Genomic DNA, 23,796 nt, shown 5'->3' with positions numbered 1-23,796 from the left:
AAGCTGCATTCCTCTTTGCAGCTGCCACTTGACACTGAGTGTAATATTATTACTGTGCCCTATGTAGTCACTGATATTACTATATACCCGCCCCAGCCGGCAGCTTATGGAAGTTGTTCTCGGCCTTATACAGCAGCTCTCCCTCCATCCAGCATGATCTATAAATGCCGCTCAGACATGAGGCCTTCTCTATCATATAGGTTTATTGCACACGGTGTCTCCACCCTCACAGCCGGCGTCACAGCTGGTAAACCTGGGTGGTGCCCGCAGGCGTTCTTTGATGTAAATCTTTCCTATACGCCGCGTACAGTCACATGACTGTCAGTTATAAATAGTTATAGGACGGTCATGAATACATCGCTGAAACACTGTACCAACACCGCAGCGCGAGACAATACAAAATCCCAATACAGAGAGAACAGACTGACTGTAGTAATAGACGCACATGGCACAGATGGAGACTAGGACCCGGCTGCCGGCTCTCACACAGCTACATCTCCCAGCAGATGTTGGGACATGCTGAAAGTTGTAGTTCTGTAAGAGCGAGAGCGAGAGCACCGTACATTAAAGACAGCCAGGTTAGTAGATTTTTTTTTTATATATATATATATATATATATATATATATATATATATATATATACACATACATACATACATATACACACACACACACACATACACTCCAGTACGAGGCATTGATGGAGCGTTACGTAAACAGGTTGTGTCTATGAGCAATAGTCTCTTTATCTCCCCTTCTTTTTTCGAGGGGGGCGATAAACTGAGGTGCGATGCTCCTTCCGGTCAAATTCATCATGTCCTTCCCTGAAATAGAGAGAAAGAGACTAGTCACTAAGATGCGGGCTGTAAGAACACCATAAGCAATGGCTAAAGGACCATTACAACTTATGTATCCACAGCACAGGTGATAAATATTTGATCGTGAGGGTCAGTCCCTTGTCCTCCAAAAGGAAGGGCAGCCCACATGCCTGACCACCGCTCCATTCACTGTCCATAGGGATAGACAGTGACTCTGTGCTGCTGCTGATCCCTTCACCTGGTGGGATGAGGACCCATATTCCTGTGAGCAGTCAGACACCCCACCAATCAAATAATACGTATGAGTAGGTGATAAGTTATCATTATTTACACTTAATTTTTAAACATACTGCGCCCCTTGCTGGACCCTTTAGATATAGGTTAAATGGCCGCACAAAAGATCCCATCAGCCAATGAATGAGCGTCTATTGGGGGCGGACTATTGAGAACCAGCATTCATCCTGTGTATAAAGGCCTATAAGACTCTGATAGTAGTCAGTCTCCTGCGGCAAGCACAGAGAACACACTCCGTGAGCGCTTCTCCTAGCTCTGGCAAAGGTGGGGGGTCTGAACACCTAGGACATAGGACAGCTAGCTGTCAGAGGAGCAGCCCCTACCTGAAGCATCTCTTACAGTAGAGGTCATCATCGCAGTCGTGACATCGTATGGCGGCGTCCTCATTACAGATACAGCACCAGGGCAGCTCCTCCTCCTCATCGACGTCCACCCCTCCTCCTCCTCTAATACTGGGCCGGATCTGTGCTGCAGGCTTATATAGGAACATGAGGATAGATTGTAACCAAACAAGACAATTCCAGAATTTCTCCCCTCTACCTGACCTGGCAGAACATCTAATTGCCTTTGCCTTCCATTAGATTGAGCCTTAAAGGGGTACTCCGGTGTAAATATTTTTCTTTCAAATCAACTGGTGTCAGAAAGTTATATAGATGTAGAATTTACATCTAATTTAAAAGCTCCAGTCTTCCAGTACTTATCAGCTGCTGTATGACCTGTAGGAAGTGGTGTATTCTTTCCAGTCTGACACAGTGCTCTCTGCTGCCACCTCTGTCCATGTCAGGAAATGTCCAGAGCAGCAGCAAATCCCCAATAGAAGTTCGACTGTCCAGAGCAGGAGCAGTTCCTGACATGGACAGAGGTGGCAGCAGAGAGCAGTGTGTCAGACTGGAGAGAATACACCACTCCCTGCAGGACATACAGCAGCTGAAACGTACTGGAAGACTTGGGATTTTTAAATATAAGTAAAATAACAAATCTATATAACTCTCTGAAATCAGTTGTCTTGAAAGAAAAAATTTTTCGCTGGAGTACCCCTTAAAAGTAACCCCTTCCCAATAGAGGCCATAGATGCACACGCTAATGTCGGGAAGGCTACATACAGTGGACTGAGGATCACAGACCACATCATACACAGTGGGTGCTGGTTGAGTTTTACACCCACAAGTAATAGAGATAACTCAGATCCTGGCTGTTTAACCCCCTAGATGGTACGGTCACCAGCGACTGCAGCATCTAAGGGGTTAGACACCATATGGTGGCCTACTCAACCTCCCGACCACCCTTTTCTTATAATGTGATTTCCGGGTTGAGCATTTAGTCTCTTATCCAGGGGTCGGCCATCTTAGTTCTCCTAGTGCACAGTGTACTAATTGAGCGCAGTCACGGCTATGCCCTGTAACACTATTAGTCTCTTATCCAGGGGTCGGCCATCTTAATTCTCCTAGCGCACAGTGTACTAATTGAGCGCAGTCACGACTAGGCCCTGTAATACTAGGAGAATATTCTAGGACTACTCTCTCCACTTCCATAACTTCCCCAGCTTTTCCTATATAAGACGGCGTTCCTGACATACCCTGGGTGCTGGTGGCGGTATGTTTCCCGGTTTTACTTCTTTGCTGTTATGGGCGGTTCTGCTCGGATCGGAGAGATCATTGTAGCCGCTTGCTTCATCTAGGACTGCTTCTTCAGAGAGCTGTGAATGGTAACGTCATTGGACGTGGTCAATAGGCCCGTATTTCGTATAGTCTCAGACAGCCTGCTTAGCCCTGTTCTCCCCATACACGTGCACGCTCACCCCACCTGTGCATGCATGCTACATGGGGAAAGGTGTGAAAGCAGCTACCAAATACCCTTTATGTCCCTGAGAACAACAGGATAAGGCAGATAAAATCCAACATGGCGGATCATTCTATACTGATATCAGGAGGCCCCAGGTTTGGCCGATCCCATCAAAATCAGCAGATTTGGTCAGCTTTAATGGTGCGTTCACACAGACAGATTTATCTGAAAGATTTTTGAAGCCGAAGCCAGGAACAGACTATAAACCAAGAACAGGTCATAAAGGAAAGACTGAGATTTCTCATCTTTTCAAATCCATTCCTGGTTTTGGCTTCAAAAATCTGTGTAAGCGCACCATTACTTAATGTGCATGGACAGCTTGAGACATCCATGGAGTGTGAGACGTCACATTGTGAGACCGCTATCACATGTATATATGAAGTAATAAGGCCGGATGTGAGCGGTAATGCCACCACAGAGCCGAGCAGAAGTAACATACAGTAGGAGGAACTAATCTGCACAGTATAAGGCCCTGTTCACATGGCGTATGAGACCGGCCGTTCCCTGACCTGGCCGGGTCACGGAGCGGCCGGTCTCTGCAAAGATCATCCCGGCCGGTACTGCAGTAACAGCCGGATGATCTTTCGGGCGCATCAGCGCGCGCTTGCATCAGAACTCCTCATAGCACACAATGAAGCTTGCGGCCGCATCCGCTCGCTTCATAGTGTGCACTGACTTGGTTTGCTACGGCAGCTATTCACTGAATTGCAGCCGCAAAAAACTGACATGTCAGTTCTTTGCGGCGCCGTGTGGAATCCCGGCCGGAGCGTATACTATGAGTATATGCTCCGGCCGGGATCCCATAGAAGAACATGCAACAACGGCCGTACTTTTACGCTGTGTGAACAAAGCCTAAAGCAGTATATACAGTATAGGGCAGGCTATACAGTATAGAGCAGTATATACAGTATATAGCAGTATAGGGCTGTATATATCAGTATATAAAGTAAAGGGGAGTATATAGCCAGGGCCGTATTTACCACTAGGCACCCGTGGTCCGGTGCCTAGGGCAGCACCTTGCAGGGGGGCAGCACCAGGGAGCAGGGGGACAGAAAAAACGAATTTTTTTGTTTTTATTTTTTTAGTTTCCTTCTCCCGTTCAGACTTGCCAGTAAATCTGGTGTCTTTTCCAGGGGGGGGGGGGGGGGGGTGGGTATGGTGGTATTGGTCAGGTCTGGTATCGCCAATAGGTGCGTGTAGATGGGGTGTCTTCAGGTTCTGTGCCTAGGGCAGCAGCAGCTGTTAATTCAGCCCTGTATATAGCAGTACATACACTATAGGGCAGTATATAGAGTATAAAGCAGTATATGTAGTATAGGGCAGTATAATGCAGTATATAGCAGTACATACACTATAGGGCAGTATATACAGTATAGGGTAGTATATAGCAGCACACATTTTATTTCTCTCCTCTGCTCCAGGGGCACATCCCAAACAACCACCGCAGATGATGTCAGAGGTCACCCCTCCTTATAGAGGATACAGGAATGCTCGGCCATGACAAACACTGCAGTGTATTGGGGGGGGGGGGGCGAAGACATAACTGAGTGGGTGTGTGGCCACAAGGTGCCATCAGGCCCCGCAGTTCTTTATCACCCCTTACACAAGCAGTTATACCTATATGGCAGAGAGAGGACTCAGGACAAGCTGTGATACACTGCCCCCATCTGCTGGTTATGGAGCAGCCTGACACCTGCTGGCAGTGGATGGGACTGTTGGTAACTCTGATTCTGGTTGTTGCGGGGGTGGAGGTTGTGCGGCAGACCTACGGAAGACTCCAGGCCTGACATGATATTACCGATATTACCTGACATTGTGTAACAAGAGATCAATAAAACAGTATGTGCTTTCCAGAAATGTATAAATGTCCCCATTAATGGATCTGACCTGCTTTAGTATCCTCTGGATGGCTTCCTCCTCCGTCTCTTCATCGCTGTCCGGTAGTTTGATGTTGTCTGTAGTTACTGGAAGGGGATGAAAAAAAATGAATGACTGCAGCCTGATATAGTGAGAGTTATAGAGAGTGAGAGCTATAGTGAGAGAGCTATAGAGTGCTATAGTCAGAGTTATAGAGAGTGAGAGCTATAGAGTGCTATAGTGGGAGTTATAGAGAGTGAGAGCTATAGAGTGCTATAGTGAGAGTTATAGAGAGTGAGAGCTATAGTGAGAGTTATAGAGAGTGAGAGCTATAGTGAGAGAGCTATAGAGTGCTATAGTGGGAGTTATAGAGAGTGAGAGCTATAGTGAGAGTTATAGAGAGTGAGAGCTATAGTGAGAGCTATAGTAGGAGTTATAAAGAGTGAGAGCTATAGTGAGAGAGCTATAGAGTGCTATAGTGGGAGTTATAGAGAGTGAGAGCTATAGTGAGAGAGCTATAGAGTGCTATAGTGGGAGTTATAGAGAGTGAGAGCTATAGAGAGCTATAGTGAGAGTTATAGAGAGTGAGAGCTATAGTGAGAGTTATAGAGAGTGAGAGCTATAGTGAGAGAGCTATAGAGTGCTATAGTGGGAGTTATAGAGAGTGAGAGCTATAGAGTGCTATAGTGGGAGTTATAGAGAGTGAGAGCTATAGAGTGCTATAGTAGGAGTTATAGAGAGTGAGAGCTATAGAGTATATAGTAGGAGTTATAGAGACTACTAGATACCATAGTACAATCAGAGGACAGTGTTGGGGTCGGCTGCCGGTCACTACAGACGGCTCCATTACTGAATCCCAGGATATAATCCATCCTCAGTCACAGAGCAGGAGGCCGCGCTCCTCATCCAGTCTCATCACCTCCATATGTCAGACACAGCTTACACTTCTCATACATCGCATAGAAAACTCATTCGGAAACTTGAACTTGAGACCTTACGTGAAACCTGAGGCTTTGTGACCCCGCGGGCTCCGCACCCCGGCTGTCACTGTAACCAGAGAGCCTACCACACCACCGACATAGAGGGAGACAATGGCCGATAACAAGAGCGGAAAAAACATGGGGATGTACAGAATCTATCACTGCCAGATAGCTGATGGTTATACTATGATAGTACTATTATACTAGCCTGATAAGTGAGGATCCTAGAGGCGGGAGATCAGGCCCCCCCCCTTATGATATATATATGTCTGTATACACCTGTCTCCGGATCCCTCCTTATGATATATATAAGATGTCTGTATATACCTGTCTCCGGATCCCTCCTTATGTTATATATGATGTCTGTATATACCTGTCTCCGGATCCCTCCTTATGAGATATATATATATATATATATATATCTCATAAGGAGGGATCCGGAGACAGGTATATACAGACATCATATATAACATAAGGAGGGATCCGGAGACAGGTATATACAGACATCATATATATATCATAAGGAGGGATCCGGAGACCGGTATATACAGACATCATATATATATCATAAGGAGGGGTCCGGAGACAGGTATATACAGACATCATATATAATGTCTGTATATACCTGTCTCCGGATCCCTCCTTATGATATATATATATGATGTCTGTATATACCTGTCTCCGGATCCCTCCCTTGTAGCGCCGCCAGCCTCTTCGCTATCTCCAGCATCTTCTCTTGCCTCGTGTTTTCGTCCTGTAGTTCTGCTGCCGCTTCGCTCAGGATCTTTTCTTTTTCCCTTTCCAGCTGTGCGGCGTCCAGTTCGGTATAGGAGCCGCTCCAGCCGTCCGCAACGTCCGCTTTACTCAGGTCTGTGCCCGGCCGAGGGGGGAGGTCTGGAAATATAGACATGGCGGCCGTCAGTATAACCAGGGATCATGGTTACTGTGTTATATCTAGCTCAGACAGGGAGCATGTCATACAGCTGAGAACCACTGTCAGCGCTGGGATGGGAGATCTTCATCCCACAAGTGCAGTTATGGGGGAGTTCTATTACCTTGTGGAGAATCGGGCTGAAGCGTCTGATCTATGGCCACCTCCTCCCTCAGCTGGGTCAGCAGGTCATCCGCCTTCTGGGTCTGGCTTCTGGTATCGGGTGGCTGATGCTGCTACAAAGTAAGGAAGAACGATTGCAAATACATTGATACACTGAAGACAGACACAGAGCCACAACATAGTGAAAAGAAAGAGAAGCAGACAGCGCCATACACTGTATAGTGGCCATGCTGGGTTGCTGCAGCCCACCACTCATTTACACTGGCGTCTCAAAAGAAAACTTATTACTACCGGTTTGGCAGCTCTAGATGGCGGGAGCCTCCCCTGTAATGCAGCCAGCCGATCCTCCATTTCTTGCAAGGATGGGGCAGGCGCTTGGGTGTCCTTACGTAAAGCTTCTATCCTGGACTCTATTTCAGCCGTGGAAGGGACGGGCGCTTCTATAACATAGGAGAGAAATGTCTGCTAGAATAATGGATTAGACAATAAATATTACCGCCTGGGTGCACGGATCCCGCAATGGCCGCTACTCACTGGGTTTGGTTTCCTGCTGGAGCCTGGCCAGCCGCTCAGCTATAGCGCGGTCTTCTGGCGACAGCCCCTGATACCTGGTGGTGCCCACAACCTGCGACGCTCCGTGACCTCTCTGCATCTGCTTGGCTTCCAAGGCCGCCATTCTCCTGAAACAAAGAAAAACCGAATAAAGGGGAGCCCCGAGTTCATCACGACCCGGTCTATACCTGAAGCGTCCAGGAGGGGGCGCAGTATATGGAGAAGTTACATGTAAACAATGATAACATCTTTTCCATGTAATTTCTACATAAGCCTATACGGCAGGAAAGCTCTTCTACAGTACAATACATAGGGTGAGACTTACTTCTTGTAATTCTCCGGTGGAGACCATTTGGATGCGTCGTTCCTCGGCACATTGGTGCTTCAAAAAAATAAAGAAGAAAAAAAAAAAAAAGCTGTCACCCAAGTATATGGCGTCATAATATATTATCACAGCTACAATATGGCCACTAATCCTGCCCCACATCAGAGATTTAAAGGGGACGTCAACATAGATTTTATATGAATGTGAATAAAAGCTGTAGACTCCTCCCCTGCCAAGAGCGACAGATAAGCTTCAAAGAACGGGTGACCCCTCTCCATCAGCTGCTTAAAGGGGCTGCAGAGCTTGTACAGTGTGTCCACCCACTGTGCTATTAGTAGGAGGGGTGCGATACTCTGCAGGGTTGTGTCAGTCAACTCCTTGCACCGTGGCCAATAATAGTACAGTGTATGCAGGAACATGACGACTAAGGAGGCTGCCGGACTCCTCTGCCAATCTAATATTACAGCCCGAATGACCCCCCAATTATAATGTAAGAGGCTGGATGACCCCCCCCCCATAACGTAACAGCCCGGATGACCCCTTTAGTGTAATGTCTCTCCCTGTCTATACTCACTTGCTGATAGCGTCGTGACATTTCTTGCAAATCTTCTGCTTGGCGCTTCCGTGTGCAGGTAACACGGCCGTAAAGGGGAGGCATCCAGCACAGAAGGAACGGCCGCACGACTTACAGCCACACTAAGTAGGAGAGAGGATACAGATCACATGTTATATCACATAAGATTCTCTTACACACACACACAACCTGGCAATTACAGGGGGATGTATGGTGGTCTCATCCCTAAAGCAGACGTGGAGGAAGAGAAGGATCGGCCAAGAAAAGACTAATGGCCGCTCCCCCCACCCCTCTCCACTATAAGCACATGCACGCTCCCCCCCTCTCCACTATAAGCACATGCTCCCCCCCCACCCCCTCCCCTCTCCACTATAAGCACATGCACGCTCTCCCACCCCTCTCCACTATAAGCACATGCACGCTCCCCCCACACCTCTCCACTATAAGCACATGCACGCTCCCCCCACCCCTCTCCACTATAGGCACATGCACGCTCCCCCACCCCTCTCCACTATAAGCACATGCACGCTCCCCCCACCCCCCTCCACTATAAGCACATGCACGCTCCCCCCTCCACTATAAGCACATGCACGCTCCCCCACCCCTCTCCACTATAAGCACATGCACTCTCCCCCACCCCTCTCCACTATAAGCACATGCACGCTCCCCACCCCTCTCCACTATAAGCACATGCACGCTCCCCCACCCCTCTCCACTATAAGCACATGCACGCTCCCCCACCCCTCTCCACTATAAGCACATGCACGCTCCCCCCACCCCCCTCCACTATAAGCACATGCACGCTCCCCCCACCCCCCTCCACTATAAGCACATGCACTCTCCCCCACCCCTCTCCACTATAAGCACATGCACGCTCCCCCACCCCTCTCCACTATAAGCACATGCAAGCTCCCCGCAACCCCTCTACATGTGACCTAGCTATCTAACGTATATGGTGGCTTACAGGGAATATACCAGGAGTATATCTGACCATGGGGGTCCGACCACTGGGACCCCATGATCATGAGAACCGAGGTCATCTGCTGCCCAGAGTGCCCAGTGCTGCCCCCTGCCTAGACTAGCTGCATGGTGTTACTGCATACAATACCTGGCAGTGCTCCCTGTACCTGTCCTCCATATACCTGCCTGTACTACCTGGGCTGCTGCTATGTCTGGCCTCCTTACCATCTGCGCGCGTGGCGGCCTGTGCTAGCTGGGCCATCTGCGCGCGTGGCGGCCTGTGCTAGCTGGGCCATCTGCGCGCGTGGCGGCCTGTGCTAGCTGGGCCATCTGCGCGCGTGGCGGCCTGTGCTAGCTGGGCCATCTGCGCGCGTGGCGGCCTGTGCTAGCTGGGCCATCTGCGCGCGTGGCGGCCTGTGCTAGCTGGGCCATCTGCGCGCGTGGCGGCCTGTGCTAGCTGGGCCATCTGCGCGCGTGGCGGCCTGTGCTAGCTGGGCCATCTGCGCGCGTGGCGGCCTGTGCTAGCTGGGCCATCTGCGCGCGTGGCGGCCTGTGCTAGCTGGGCCATCTGCGCGCGTGGCGGCCTGTGCTAGCTGGGCCATCTGCGCGCGTGGCGGCCTGTGCTAGCTGGGCCATCTGCGCGCGTGGCGGCCTGTGCTAGCTGGGCCATCTGCGCGCGTGGCGGCCTGTGCTAGCTGGGCCATCTGCGCGCGTGGCGGCCTGTGCTAGCTGGGCCATCTGCGCGCGTGGCGGCCTGTGCTAGCTGGGCCATCTGCGCGCGTGGCGGCCTGTGCTAGCTGGGCCATCTGCGCGCGTGGCGGCCTGTGCTAGCTGGGCCATCTGCGCGCGTGGCGGCCTGTGCTAGCTGGGCCATCTGCGCGCGTGGCGGCCTGTGCTAGCTGGGCCATCTGCGCGCGTGGCGGCCTGTGCTAGCTGGGCCATCTGCGCGCGTGGCGGCCTGTGCTAGCTGGGCCATCTGCGCGCGTGGCGGCCTGTGCTAGCTGGGCCATCTGCGCGCGTGGCGGCCTGTGCTAGCTGGGCCATCTGCGCGCGTGGCGGCCTGTGCTAGCTGGGCCATCTGCGCGCGTGGCGGCCTGTGCTAGCTGGGCCATCTGCGCGCGTGGCGGCCTGTGCTAGCTGGGCCATCTGCGCGCGTGGCGGCCTGTGCTAGCTGGGCCATCTGCGCGCGTGGCGGCCTGTGCTAGCTGGGCCATCTGCGCGCGTGCGGCCTGTGCTAGCTGGGCCATCTGCGCGCGTGGCGGCCTGTGCTAGCTGGGCCATCTGCGCGCGTGGCGGCCTGTGCTAGCTGGGCCATCTGCGCGCGTGGCGGCCTGTGCTAGCTGGGCCATCTGCGCGCGTGGCGGCCTGTGCTAGCTGGGCCATCTGCGCGCGTGGCGGCCTGTGCTAGCTGGGCCATCTGCGCGCGTGGCGGCCTGTGCTAGCTGGGCCATCTGCGCGCGTGGCGGCCTGTGCTAGCTGGGCCATCTGCGCGCGTGGCGGCCTGTGCTAGCTGGGCCATCTGCGCGCGTGGCGGCCTGTGCTAGCTGGGCCATCTGCGCGCGTGGCGGCCTGTGCTAGCTGGGCCATCTGCGCGCGTGGCGGCCTGTGCTAGCTGGGCCATCTGCGCGCGTGGCGGCCTGTGCTAGCTGGGCCATCTGCGCGCGTGGCGGCCTGTGCTAGCTGGGCCATCTGCGCGCGTGGCGGCCTGTGCTAGCTGGGCCATCTGCGCGCCTGTGCTAGCTGGGCCATCTGCGCGCCTGTATTACCTGGGCTATCTGCGCGTGTGGCGGCCTGTATTACCTGGGCTATCTGCGCGTGTGGCGGCCTGTATTACCTGGGCTATCTGCGCGTGTGGCGGCCTGTATTACCTGGGCTATCTGCGCGTGTGGCGGCCTGTATTAGCTGGGCTATCTGCGCGTGTGGCGGCCTGTATTAGCTGGGCTATCTGCGCGTGTGGCGGCCTGTATTAGCTGGGCTATCTGCGCGTGTGGCGGCCTGTATTAGCTGGGCTATCTGCGCGTGTGGCGGCCTGTATTAGCTGGGCTATCTGCGCGTGTGGCGGCCTGTATTAGCTGGGCTATCTGCGCGTGTGGCGGCCTGTATTAGCTGGGCTATCTGCGCGTGTGGCGGCCTGTATTAGCTGGGCTATCTGCGCGTGTGGCGGCCTGTATTAGCTGGGCTATCTGCGCGTGTGGCGGCCTGTATTAGCTGGGCTATCTGCGCGTGTGGCGGCCTGTATTACCTGGGCTATCTGCGCGTGTGGCGGCCTGTATTACCTGGGCTATCTGTGTGTATGGCGGCCTGTATTACCTGGGCTATCTGTGTGTGTGGCGGCCTGTATTACCTGGGCTATCTGTGTGTGTGGCGGCCTGTATTACCTGGGCTATCTGTGTGTGTGGCGGCCTGTATTACCTGGGCTATCTGTGTGTGTGGCGGCCTGTATTACCTGGGCTATCTGCGCGTGTGGCGGCCTGCATTACCTGGGCTATCTGTGTGTGTGGCGGCCTGTATTACCTGGGCTATCTGTGTGTGTGGCGGCCTGTATTACCTGGGCTATCTGTGTGTATGGCGGCCTGTATTACCTGGGCTATCTGTGTGTGTGGCGGCCTGTATTACCTGGGCTATCTGTGTGTGTGGCGGCCTGTATTACCTGGGCTATCTGTGTGTGTGGCGGCCTGTATTACCTGGGCTATCTGTGTGTATGGCGGCCTGTATTACCTGGGCTACCTTCAGGAAGCTGCCTGCAGTACCTGTGCTCTCCATGTGGGGGCGCTGCTGAGGAGGAGTGTCCCAGGTCACAGCTGTGGGCTCTCGGGCTCAGCACCAGGTACAGCAGTGATCACACAATGCACATGGATGCCGCCACTGACACCATCACACTCACCTCTTTCTTAAATAAAGTAAATTTGGCCGCACAGCTGTAGCACCTGCCGTCCATGTCGGCTGTCACCTAGAGACATCACCTCAGCTCCCCGCTACAGCCCTCAGCACTCCTCTACTCGCAACTTCAGGAAGTATCCGGGGCTCGCGGCATGCTGGGAAATGTAGTCCGAGTGCTGTTCTCTTTCCAGCTAATACACGAGCCCCTAGACTACATTTACCAGGATGCAACGCGCAGCAAGCGCTAAGCGAACCATGACTCCAAGCCGCATTGCCTCCTGGGAGTTATAGTTCTTCTTTGTGACGCTGTGTACACTCTGTACGGGAGTAAGTCACTCATAAACACTACATATCCCAGCAGTACGTGAGTGCAGGGAGAGTAGATGCTAAAGTGCAAGTGTGATGTGAAAGGAGGGGCGGAGTTGTTTTAGACCTATAGCAGTAAGTAATAAGCAGTAAGTAGCTGTGAGCTGCTGTACCGGTCACTCCTGCAGAAACAGAGAGAAGGAAGCGCCAATATCCACAGTAACATAGAGGGGTATACAGGGGAGAGGACTGGTCTGTGGGGTCTGTATACAGGGGAGAGGACTGGTCTGTGGGGTCTGTATACAGGGGAGAGGACTGGTGTGTGTGGTCTGTATACAGGGGAGAGGACTGGTGTGTGGGGTCTGTATACAGGGGAGAGGACTGGTGTGTGGGGTCTGTATACAGGGGAGAGGACTGGTGTGTGGGGTCTGTATACAGGGGAGAGGACTGGTGTGTGGGGTCTGTATACAGGGGAGAGGACTGGTGTGTGGGGTCTGTATACAGGGGAGAGGACTGGTGTGTGGGGTCTGTATACAGGGGAGAGGACTGGTGTGTGGGGTCTGTATACAGGGGAGAGGACTGATGTGTGGTGTCTGTATACAGGGGAGAGGACTGGTGTGTGGGGTCTGTATACAGGGGAGAGGACTGGTGTGTGCGGTCTGTATACAGGGGAGAGGACTGGTGTGTGGGGTCTGTATACAGGGGAGAGGACTGGTGTGTGGGGTCTGTATACAGGGGAGAGGACTGGTGTGTGGGGTCTGTATACAGGGGGAGAGGACTGGTGTGTGTGGGGTCTGTATACAGGGGAGAGGACTGATGTGTGGTGTCTGTATACAGGGGAGAGGACTGGTGTGTGGGGTCTGTATACAGGGGAGAGGACTGGTGTGTGGGGCCTGTATACAGGGGGAGACGACTGGTGTGTGTGGGGGGTGTATACAGGGGAGAGGACTGGTGTGTGGGGTCTGTATACAGGGGAGAGGACTGGTGTGTGGGGTCTGTATACAGGGGAGAGGACTGGTGTGTAGGGTCTGTATACAGGGGAGAGGACTGGTGTGTGTGTGTGGGGTCTGTATACAGGGGAGAGGACTGGTGTGTGGGGTCTGTATACAGAGGGAGAGGACTGGTGTGTGGGGTCTGTATACAGGAGGAGAGGACTGATGTGTGGGGTCTGTATACAGGGGAGAGGACTGGTGTGTGGGGGGTCTGTATACAGGGGGAGAGGACTGGTGTGTGGGGTCTGTATACAGGGGGAGAGGACTGGTGTGTGTGGGGTCTGTATACGGGGAGAGGACTGGTGTGTGGGGGTCTGTATACAGGGGGAGAGGACTGGTGTGTGGGGTCTGTATACAGGGGGAGAGGACTGGTGTGTGGGGTCTGTATACAGGGGAGAGGACTGGTGTGTGGGGTCTGTATACAGGGGAGAGGACTGGTGTGTGGGGTCTGTATACAGGAGGAGAGGACTGGTGTGTGGGGTCTGTATACAGGGGGAGAGGACTGGTGTGTGGGGGGTCTGTATACAGAGGAGAGGACTGGTGTGTGGGGGGTCTGTATACAGAGGAGAGGACTGGTGTGTGGGGTCTGTATACAGGGGGAGAGGACTGGTGTGTGTGGTCTGTATACAGGGGAGAGGACTGGTGTGTGGGGTCTGTATACAGGGGGAGAGGACTGGTGTGTGGGGTCTGTATACAGGGGGAGAGGACTGGTGTGTGGGGTCTGTATACAGGGGGAGAGGACTGGTGTGTGGGGTCTGTATACAGGGGAGAGGACTGGTGTGTGTGGTCTGTATACAGGGGGAGAGGACTGGTGTGTGTGGTCTGTATACAGGGGAGAGGACTGGTGTGTGGGGTCTGTATACAGGGGGAGAGGATTGGTGTGTGGGGTCTGTATACAGGGGGAGAGGACTGGTGTGTGTGGTCTGTATACAGGGGAGAGGACTGGTGTGTGGGGTCTGTATACAGGGGGAGAGGACTGGTGTGTGGGGTCTGTATACAGGGGAGAGGACTGGTGTGTGTGGGGGGTCTGTATACAGGGGGAGAGGACTGGTGTGTGGGGTCTGTATACAGGGGGAGAGGACTGGTGTGTGGGGTCTGTATACAGGGGGAGAGGACTGGTGTGTGGGGGGTCTGTATACAGGGGGAGAGGACTGGTGTGTGTGTGTGTGGGGGTCTGTATACAGGGGGAGAGGACTGGTGTGTGTGTGTGTGGGGGTCTGTATACAGGGGGAGAGGACTGGTGTGTGTGTGTGTGGGGGTCTGTATACAGGGGGAGAGGACTGGTGTGTGTGTGGGGGTCTGTATACAGGGGGAGAGGACTGGTGTGTGTGTGTGTGGGGGTCTGTATACAGGGGGAGAGGACTGGTGTGTGTGTGTGGGGGGGTCTGTATACAGGGGGAGAGGACTGGTGTGTGTGTGTGGGGGTCTGTATACAGGGGGAGAGGACTGGTGTGTGTGTGTGTGGGGGTCTGTATACAGGGGGAGAGGACTGGTGTGTGTGTGTGTGGGGGTCTGTATACAGGGGGAGAGGACTGGTGTGTGTGTGTGTGGGGGTCTGTATACAGGGGGAGAGGACGTGTGTGTGTGGGGGTCTGTATACAGGGGGAGAGGACTGGTGTGTGTGTGTGTGGGGGTCTGTATACAGGGGGAGAGGACTGGTGTGTGTGTGTGTGTGGGTCTGTATACAGGGGGAGAGGACTGGTGTGTGTGTGTGTGTGTGTGTGGGTCTGTATACAGGGGGAGAGGACTGGTGTGTGTGTGTGTGTGGGGGGGTCTGTATACAGGGGGAGAGGACTGGTGTGTGTGTGTGGGGGTCTGTATACAGGGGGAGAGGACTGGTGTGTGTGTGTGGGGGGGGGTCTGTATACAGGGGGAGTGGACTGGTGTGTGTGTGTGGGGGTCTGTATACAGGGGGAGAGGACTGGTGTGTGTGTGTGTGGGGGTCTGTATACAGGGGGAGAGGACTGGTGTGTGTGTGTGTGTGGGGGTCTGTATACAGGGGGAGAGGACTGGTGTGTGTGTGTGGGGGTCTGTATACAGGGGGAGAGGACTGGTGTGTGTGTGTGTGGGGGTCTGTATACAGGGGGAGAGGACTGGTATGTGTGTGTGGGGGTCTGTATACAGGGGGAGAGGACTGGTGTGTGTGTGTGTGTGTGGGGGTCTGTATACAGGGGGAGTGGACTGGTGTGTGTGGGTCTGTATACAGGGGGAGTGGACTGGTGTGTGTGTGTGGGGGTCTGTATACAGGGGGAGTGGACTGGTGTGTGTGTGTGTGTGGGGGTCTGTATACAGGGGGAGTGGACTGGTGTGTGTGTGTGTGTGGGTCTGTATACAGGGGGAGTGTGTGTGTGTGTGTGTGTGTGTGTGTGGGTCTGTATACAGGGGGAGAGGACTGGTGTGTGTGTGTGTGGGGGTCTGTATACAGGGGGAGTGTGTGTGTGTGTGGGTGGGCCTGTATACAGGGGGAGTGTGTGTGTGTGTGTGTGTGTGTGTGTGTGTGTGTGTGTGTGTGTGTGTGTGTGTGTGTGTGTGTGTGTGTGTGTGTGTGTGTGTGTGTGTGTGTGTGTGTGTGTGTGTGTGTGTGTGTGTGTGTGTGTGTGTGTGTGTGTGTGTGTGTGTGTGTGTGTGTGTATATGTATATGTATACAGGGGGAGAGGACTGGTGTCTTTCTCAGGCTATAAAATGAATGTAGATAAATGGCAGCTCTGTTCTCTGTCCCAGAATCCTCACACATGGTATACCACCTCTCTCCCTTTGGGTATGGGGGTCTCCCTGAGACGTGTCGGCGTGATTTTAATGTCATTTTGACAATAAAGTTTTGATTGTTTTTCTTCTCTGGAGCTGTGGATTCTATTCATCTATCTGTTCTTTCCAGCTATAACCTATGATCCCCCAATCATCAGGCCGAGTGACTAGTTGTCCTGTTTTGGTGCCTCATCTCCCTCCACCCCTCCCCTCTCCATAGAAGATCATGAAGACAGGGGGGAGAGCTTCAAACTGCTTTTTCATGATAAAAATGCATATTTCAGCTAATAAACCCAATTACAAAGATTTTTAAAATTGCCTGGACTATTGATTTCTGCAAAAAAAAAAAAAATTATTTAAACGACAGTTTACATGGCAGAGTAAGGGTCCATTTACACAGAAAGATTATTTGACAGATTATCTGCCAAAGATTTGAAGCCAAAGACAGAAATGGATTTGAAAAGAGGAGAAATCTCAGGCTTTCCTTTATGATCTGATCTCTGTTTATAGTCTGTTTCTGGCTTTGGCTTCAAATCATTGGCAGATAATCTGTCTGTGTAAATGGACACTTAGGGGGGCATTTATTATGTCCGGCGTTTTTTACGCCGGACTTATAAGTGCTCCGGCATACTGGCGTACTCGGCGGAAAGTGCCGATTTGCGAATATTTTATTCGCAGATCGGCCATTTGCGTATAAAAAAATACGCAAATCGGCACTTTCCGCCGAAAATCATCTGATCGCCGGATGATACATGTGGCCCTTAGTGATGCAGGATTGCTTATGCATCTGTCTCCCCCAATGTGGCGGTGGGGCCAAGGTCATATAAGATGGCGGCTGTTTCGTCCAGGCAGCCATAGAGGAGAATGGTGGTCTGCTGCAGCTCCTATAGGACGGAGTGACGGCCGCAGATCGCTGCTATCTAGATCTTTGATGTTTCCACATATTAAAAAGACAACGATCAGCCGACATTGTGAGCGCCATCTGATCGCTGTCTTCTATTACACAAAGCAATTATTGTCCGTAATGGCCGATAATCGCTTAGTGTAATAGGGCCATAAGATTTGTCCATAGAGCTACATCCTCTTTCTCCCTGGTGCCGATCTGCTAATGGTTGGATGGAATTTTAAGCTTATATCAACAAAAAAACTTTATTTAAATAATTACTCTCACTTCATGACATTGGTGGACAGTGTCACCTAAGCGGGGCTTCATTACTCTGTGTCACCTAGGCGGGGCTTCATTACATCGGTGTCACCTAGGCGGGGCTTCATTACACTGGTGGACAGTGTCACCTAGGCGGGGCTTCATAACGTCGGTGGACAGTCACCTAGGCGGGGCTTCATTACGTTGGTGGACAGTGTCTCTTAGGTGGGGCTTTATTACATCTGTGTCACCTAGGCGGGGCTTCATTACGTCAGTGGACAGTGTCACCTAGGTGAGGCTTCATTACATTAGTGTCACCTAGGTGGGGCTTCACGGTGGTCAGTCCCCATCTCCTGGCTGGGATGAAATGAAAGGATTTTAGAGCAGAAGGCAGACAGAGACAAGTGTTATACAGGTATATATCACATGTACAGCGGCAACTAAGGGCCGTGTTACAGGAAGCCATAATTGGCTGAATCCGGCAGATTATCTCTCTGTGTAATAGAAACAACAATCACGGCTGATGGCGTCAAATGGTCCAACGCCAAAATTGACTGCTGACCGCACAATACGTGTAATAGTGATGCACGGCCGACGGCTAATGACTGATTAACCTGTTACACATCACCTCTCCCCGCTCTTCTCCTGCCCTCTGCTCTCTTCCCAGAGCCGCGTCTGACGCTTTAGAGCGGCCTGTCAGCTCAGACACCGCTCCTAACCCGCAGCCACAGCTACGGGAAGAGAGCAGAGAGAAGAGCAGGGAGAGGAGAAGAGCGGGGAGAGGTGATGGATGAGCAGTCCTCATGGAGATTTGTGCTCCTATAGAGAATATCACAAGCCGCTGCCGTCCAGGAGAAGGGGGACAGAAGTGTGTACGGGGAGGGAATACACTGTGCTCCTCCGCTGATGGGAGGGGGACAGAGGTGTGTACGGGGAGGGAATACACTGTGCTCCTCCGCTGATGGGAGGGGGACAGAGGTGTATATGGGCAGGGGATACACTGTGCTCCTCCGCTGATGGGAGGGGGACAGAGGTGTGTACGGGGAGGGGATACACTGTGCTCCTCCGCTGATGGGAGGGGGACAGAGGTGTGTATGGGGAGGGGATACACTGTGCTCCTCCGCTGATGGGAGGGGGATACATGGCGGCCACATCGGGGTCACTGAAGCAGATGGATGTCACATGTACAATACACACAGGGGAACTTACTTCTTGGAGACCATTTAGAGGCCCCACATCACAAATTTAAAGGGCTTGTTCACCAAGAAATGTTTTCTTTAAAATCATTCAGTGCTAGAAATTTGTAATTTACTTCTATTAAAAAATTTCCAGTCTTCCAGTACTTATCAGCTGCTGTATGTCCTGCAGGAAGTGGTGTATTCTCTCCAGTCTGACACAGTGCTCTCTGCTGCCACCTCTGTCCATGTCAGGAAGTGTCCGGAGCAGCAGCAAATCCCCATAGAAAACCTCTCCTGCTCTGGACAGTTCCTGACATGGACAGAGGTGGCAGCAGAGAGCACTGTGTCAGACTGGAGAGAATACACCACTTCCTGCAGAACATACAGCAGCTGATAAGTACTGAAAAACTCAAGATGTTTTAATAGAAGTAAATTACAAATTTCTGGAACCAGCTGATTTGCAAGAACTGTTTTGGTGACTTCCCCTGTAATCGTGTTATTATGTCTGGGCTGTCGGATCGGTGTGAGGTGTGCGGTTACTCCCCCTGCTGGACAGTCACAGCTCGGGGGACATTGTGTCAGGGAGATGTAGAAGCTGTGGATGTCACACAGAGATTATCTGTCCACGTCCGCCATCAATCACCTGGCGAGGAGGACGGGAGACACAGCTGTGACAGTGGAGGTGACCCCATTAACGTCAGGAGACAGCAAATGCCCAGCAGCCGTCCAGGGATATAAATCTGTCGCTAGCAGCACCTCAACATAGATTGTATATAAACCCCCAACAAATAAGGAACGAGCGCCCCCTCTCCATCATCGGCTTACAGGGGCTGCGGAGCTTGTACAGTGTGTCCCCCCCGCTCTGCTACTATTAGGGGGGGGGGTGCGATACTCTGCAGGGTTGTGTCAGTCACCTCCCTCTACAGTGTATGCAGCAACATGACGACTAAGGAGGCTGCCGGACTCGTCTGGCAATCTAATATTATAGGGGGTTATCCGGGCTGTCATCTGGATGCTCCCCCCCCCCCCCCCGCCCCAATGATATAACCGCCATTGCCCTGAGCCCCGCCTCTCTCGGTCTATACTCACTTGCTGACTTGTCTCCTTCCTAACGCAGATGTGGAGGGAGAGAAGTATCGGCCATGTTGTGTCCTCAGGGAGAAGAGAGGAGACTGAAGGCCCCCACCCCTCTCCACTATAAGCACATGCACGCTCCCCCACCCCTCTCCACTATAAGCACATGCACGCTCCCCCACCCCTCTCCACTATAAGCACATGCACGCTCCCCCACCCCGCTCCACTATAAGCACATGCACGCTCCCCCACCCCTCTCCACTATAAGCACATGCACGCTCCCCCACCCCTCTCCACTATAAGCACATGCACGCTCCCCCCACCCCTCTCCACTATAAGCACATGCACGCTCCCCCACCCCTCCCCACTATAAGCACATACACGCTCCCCACCCCTCTCCACTATAAGCACATGCACGCTCCCCCCACCCCTCTCCACTATAAGCACATGCACGCTCCCCCACCCCTCCCCACTATAAGCACATGCACGCTCCCCACCCCTCTCCACTATAAGCACATGCACGCTCCCCCCTCTCCACTATAAGCACATGCACGCTCCCCCCTCTCCACTATAAGCACATGCACGCTCCCCCACCCCTCCCCACTATAAGCACATGCACGCTCCCCCACCCCCCTCCACTATAAGCACATGCACGCTCCCCCACCCCTCTCCACTATAAGCACATGCACGCTCCCCCACCCCTCCCCACTATAAGCACATGCACGCACGCCACCCCTCTCCACTATAAGCACATGCACGCTCCCCCACCCCTCTCCACTATAAGCACATGTACGCTCCCCCACCCCTCTGCATATAAGCACATGCACGCTCCCCCACCCCTCTCCACTATAAGCACATGCACGCTCCCCACCGCTCTCCACTATAAGCACATGCACGCTCCCCACCCCTCTCCACTATAAGTACATGCATGCTCCCCCCACCCCTCTCCACTATAAGCACATGCACGCTCCTCACCCCTCTCCACTATAAACACATGCACGCTCCCCCACCCCTCTGCACTATAAGCACATGCACGCTCCCCCACCCCTCTCCACTATAAGCACATGCACGCTCCTCCACCCTTCTCCACTATAAGCACATGCACGCTCCCTCCACCCCTCTCCACTATAAGCACATGCACGCTCCCCCACCCCTCTCCACTATAAGCACATGCACGCTCCCCCACCCCTCTCCACTATAAGCACATGCACGCTCTACCACCCCTCTCCTCTATAAGCACATGCACGCTCCCCCACCCCTCTCCACTATAAGCACATGCACGCTCCCCCACCCCTTTCCACTATAAGCACATGTACGCTCCCCCACCCCTCTGCATATAAGCACATGCACGCTCCCCCACCCCTCTCCACTATAAGCACATGCACGCTCCCCCCACCCCTCTCCACTATAAGCACATGCACGCTCCCCCACCCCTCTCCACTATAAGCACATGCACGCTCCCCCACCCCTCTCCACTATAAGCACATGCATGCTCCCCCCACCCCTCTCCACTATAAGCACATGCACGCTCCCCCCTCTCCACTATAAGCACATGCACGCTCCCACCTCTCCACTATAAGCACATGCACGCTCTCCCACCCCTCTCCACTATAAGCACATGCACGCTCCCCCACCCCTCTCCACTATAAGCACATGCACGCTCCCCCACCCCTCTCCACTATAAGTACATGTACGCTCCCCCAACCCTCTCCACTATAAGCACATGCACGCTCCCCACCCCTCCCACTATAAGCACATGCACGCTCCCCACCCCTCTCCACTATAAGCACATACACGCTCCCTCCACCCCTCTCCACTATAAGCACATGCATGCTCCCCCACCCCTCTCCACTATAAGTACATGTACGCTCCCCCACCCCTCTGCATATAAGCACATGCACGCTCCCCCACCCCTCTCCACTATAAGCACATGCACGCTCCCCACCCCTCTCCACTATAAGCACATACACGCTCCCCACCCCTCCCCACTATAAGCACATGCACGCTCCCCCACCCCCCTCCACTATAAGCACATGCACGCTCCCCCACCCCTCCCCACTATAAGCACATGCACACTCCCCCACCCCCCTCCACTATAAGCACATGCACGCTCCCCCCACCCCTCTCCACTATATATGCACATGCACGCTCCCCCCTCTCCACTATAAGCACATGCATGCTCCCCCTCCCCACTATAAGCACATGCACGCTCCCCCCACCCCTCTCCACTATAAGCACATGCACGCTCCCCCCACCCCTCTCCACTATAAGCACATGTACGCTCCCCCACCCCTCTGCATATAAGCACATGCACGCTCCCCCACCCCCCTCCACTATAAGCACATGCACGCTCCTCCACCCCTCTCCACTATAAGCACATGCACGCTCCCCACCCCTCTCCACTATAAGCACATGCACGCTCCCCACCCCTCTCCACTATAAGCACATGCACGCTCCCCCACCCCTCTCCACTATAAGCACATGCACGCTCCCCACCCCTCTCCACTATAAGCACATGCACGCTCCCCACCCCTCTCCACTATAAGCACATGCTCGCTCCCCCACCCCTCTCCACTATAAGCACATGCACGCTCCCCCACCCTTCTCCACTATAAGCACATGCACGCTCCCCCCACCCCTCTCCACTATAAGAACATGCACGCTCCCCCACCCCTCTCCACTATAAGCACATGCACGCTACCCCCTCTCCACTATAAGCACATGCACGCTACCCCCTCTCCACTATAAGCACATGCACGCTCCCCCACCCCTATAAGCACATGCACGCTCCCCCACCCCGCTCCACTATAAGCACATGCACGCTCCCCCCACCCCTCTCCACTATAAGCACATGCACGCTCCCCCACCCCTCTCCACTATAAGCACATGCACGCTCCCCCACCCCTCTCCACTATAAGCACATGCACGCTCCCCCACCCCTCTCCACTATAAGCACATGCACGCTCTACCACCCCTCTCCTCTATAAGCACATGCACGCTCCCCCACCCCTCTCCACTATAAGCACATGCACGCTCCCCCACCCCTTTCCACTATAAGCACATGTACGCTCCCCCACCCCTCTGCATATAAGCACATGCACGCTCCCCCACCCCTCTCCACTATAAGCACATGCACGCTCCCCCCACCCCTCTCCACTATAAGCACATGCACGCTCCCCCACCCCTCTCCACTATAAGCACATGCACGCTCCCCCACCCCTCTCCACTATAAGCACATGCATGCTCCCCCCACCCCTCTCCACTATAAGCACATGCACGCTCCCCCCTCTCCACTATAAGCACATGCACGCTCCCACCTCTCCACTATAAGCACATGCACGCTCTCCCACCCCTCTCCACTATAAGCACATGCACGCTCCCCCACCCCTCTCCACTATAAGCACATGCACGCTCCCCCACCCCTCTCCACTATAAGTACATGTACGCTCCCCCACCCCTCTCCACTATAAGCACATGCACGCTCCCCACCCCTCCCACTATAAGCACATGCACGCTCCCCACCCCTCTCCACTATAAGCACATACACGCTCCTTCCACCCCTCTCCACTATAAGCACATGCACGCTCCCCCACCCCTCTCCACTATAAGCACATGCACGCTCCCCACCCCTCTCCACTATAAGCACATACACGCTCCCCACCCCTCCCCACTATAAGCACATGCACGCTCCCCCACCCCCCTCCACTATAAGCACATGCACGCTCCCCCACCCCTCCCCACTATAAGGACATGCACGCTCCCCCCACCCCTCTCCACTATAAGCACATGCACGCTCCCCCCAGTCCTCTCCACTATAAGCACATGCACGCTCCCCCCAGTCCTCCCCCCCTGTATACAGTGTATACAGCATCATACACCTGTATATAAGAACATAGGGGGAGATTTATCAAACATGGTGTAAAGTGAAACTGGCTCAGTCGCCCCCGGCAACCAATCAGATTCCACTTTTTATTCCTCACAGACTCTTTGGAAAATTAAATGTGGAATCTGATTGGTTGCTAGGGGCAACTGGGCCAGTTTCACTTTACACCATGTCACCTCTATACAGATCACTGGTCACCACATATGGTATATACTATATACTGCTCCATACACCTGTATATAAGAGCTGCAGGCAGGCAGCATCTCCCATTACACATAGGTCCCGGCTCCCGGCAGCCTCCTCTCTCCCCTCAGGCTCTCTAGCTGCAGGAGTGTCC

General features: G+C 53.5%; 1 protein-coding gene across 2 annotated transcripts; it reads right to left on the bottom strand.

The window, feature by feature from the left end:
• Positions 1–183: 183 nt before the first annotated feature.
• On the bottom strand, positions 184–23,796 carry ZFYVE19 (zinc finger FYVE-type containing 19). 2 transcript variants are annotated; one of them, XM_069950371.1, is made up of 11 exons: positions 23,693–23,796; positions 8,297–8,418; positions 7,723–7,779; positions 7,380–7,525; positions 7,137–7,285; positions 6,847–6,958; positions 6,467–6,685; positions 4,842–4,918; positions 2,689–2,808; positions 1,436–1,587; positions 184–824 (listed from the first exon to the last, which is right to left on the bottom strand). In XM_069950371.1, the coding sequence occupies exons 1-11, from the start codon at positions 23,720–23,722 to the stop codon at positions 746–748; spliced, it is 1,263 nt and encodes a 420-aa protein (XP_069806472.1). In that variant the 5' UTR covers positions 23,723–23,796; the 3' UTR covers positions 184–745. The 2 variants fall into 2 exon arrangements, with proteins under 2 accessions (XP_069806472.1, XP_069806471.1); XM_069950370.1 differs by lacking the exon at positions 23,693–23,796 and adding an exon at positions 12,141–12,277.

The sequence above is a fragment of the Dendropsophus ebraccatus genome, chromosome 13, assembly GCF_027789765.1.
Source record: "Dendropsophus ebraccatus isolate aDenEbr1 chromosome 13, aDenEbr1.pat, whole genome shotgun sequence".
NCBI classification, from domain to species: domain Eukaryota; kingdom Metazoa; phylum Chordata; class Amphibia; order Anura; family Hylidae; genus Dendropsophus; species Dendropsophus ebraccatus.
Note: the sequence above shows the minus strand (reverse complement) of the source record. Positions and strands in the feature narration are given on the sequence as shown.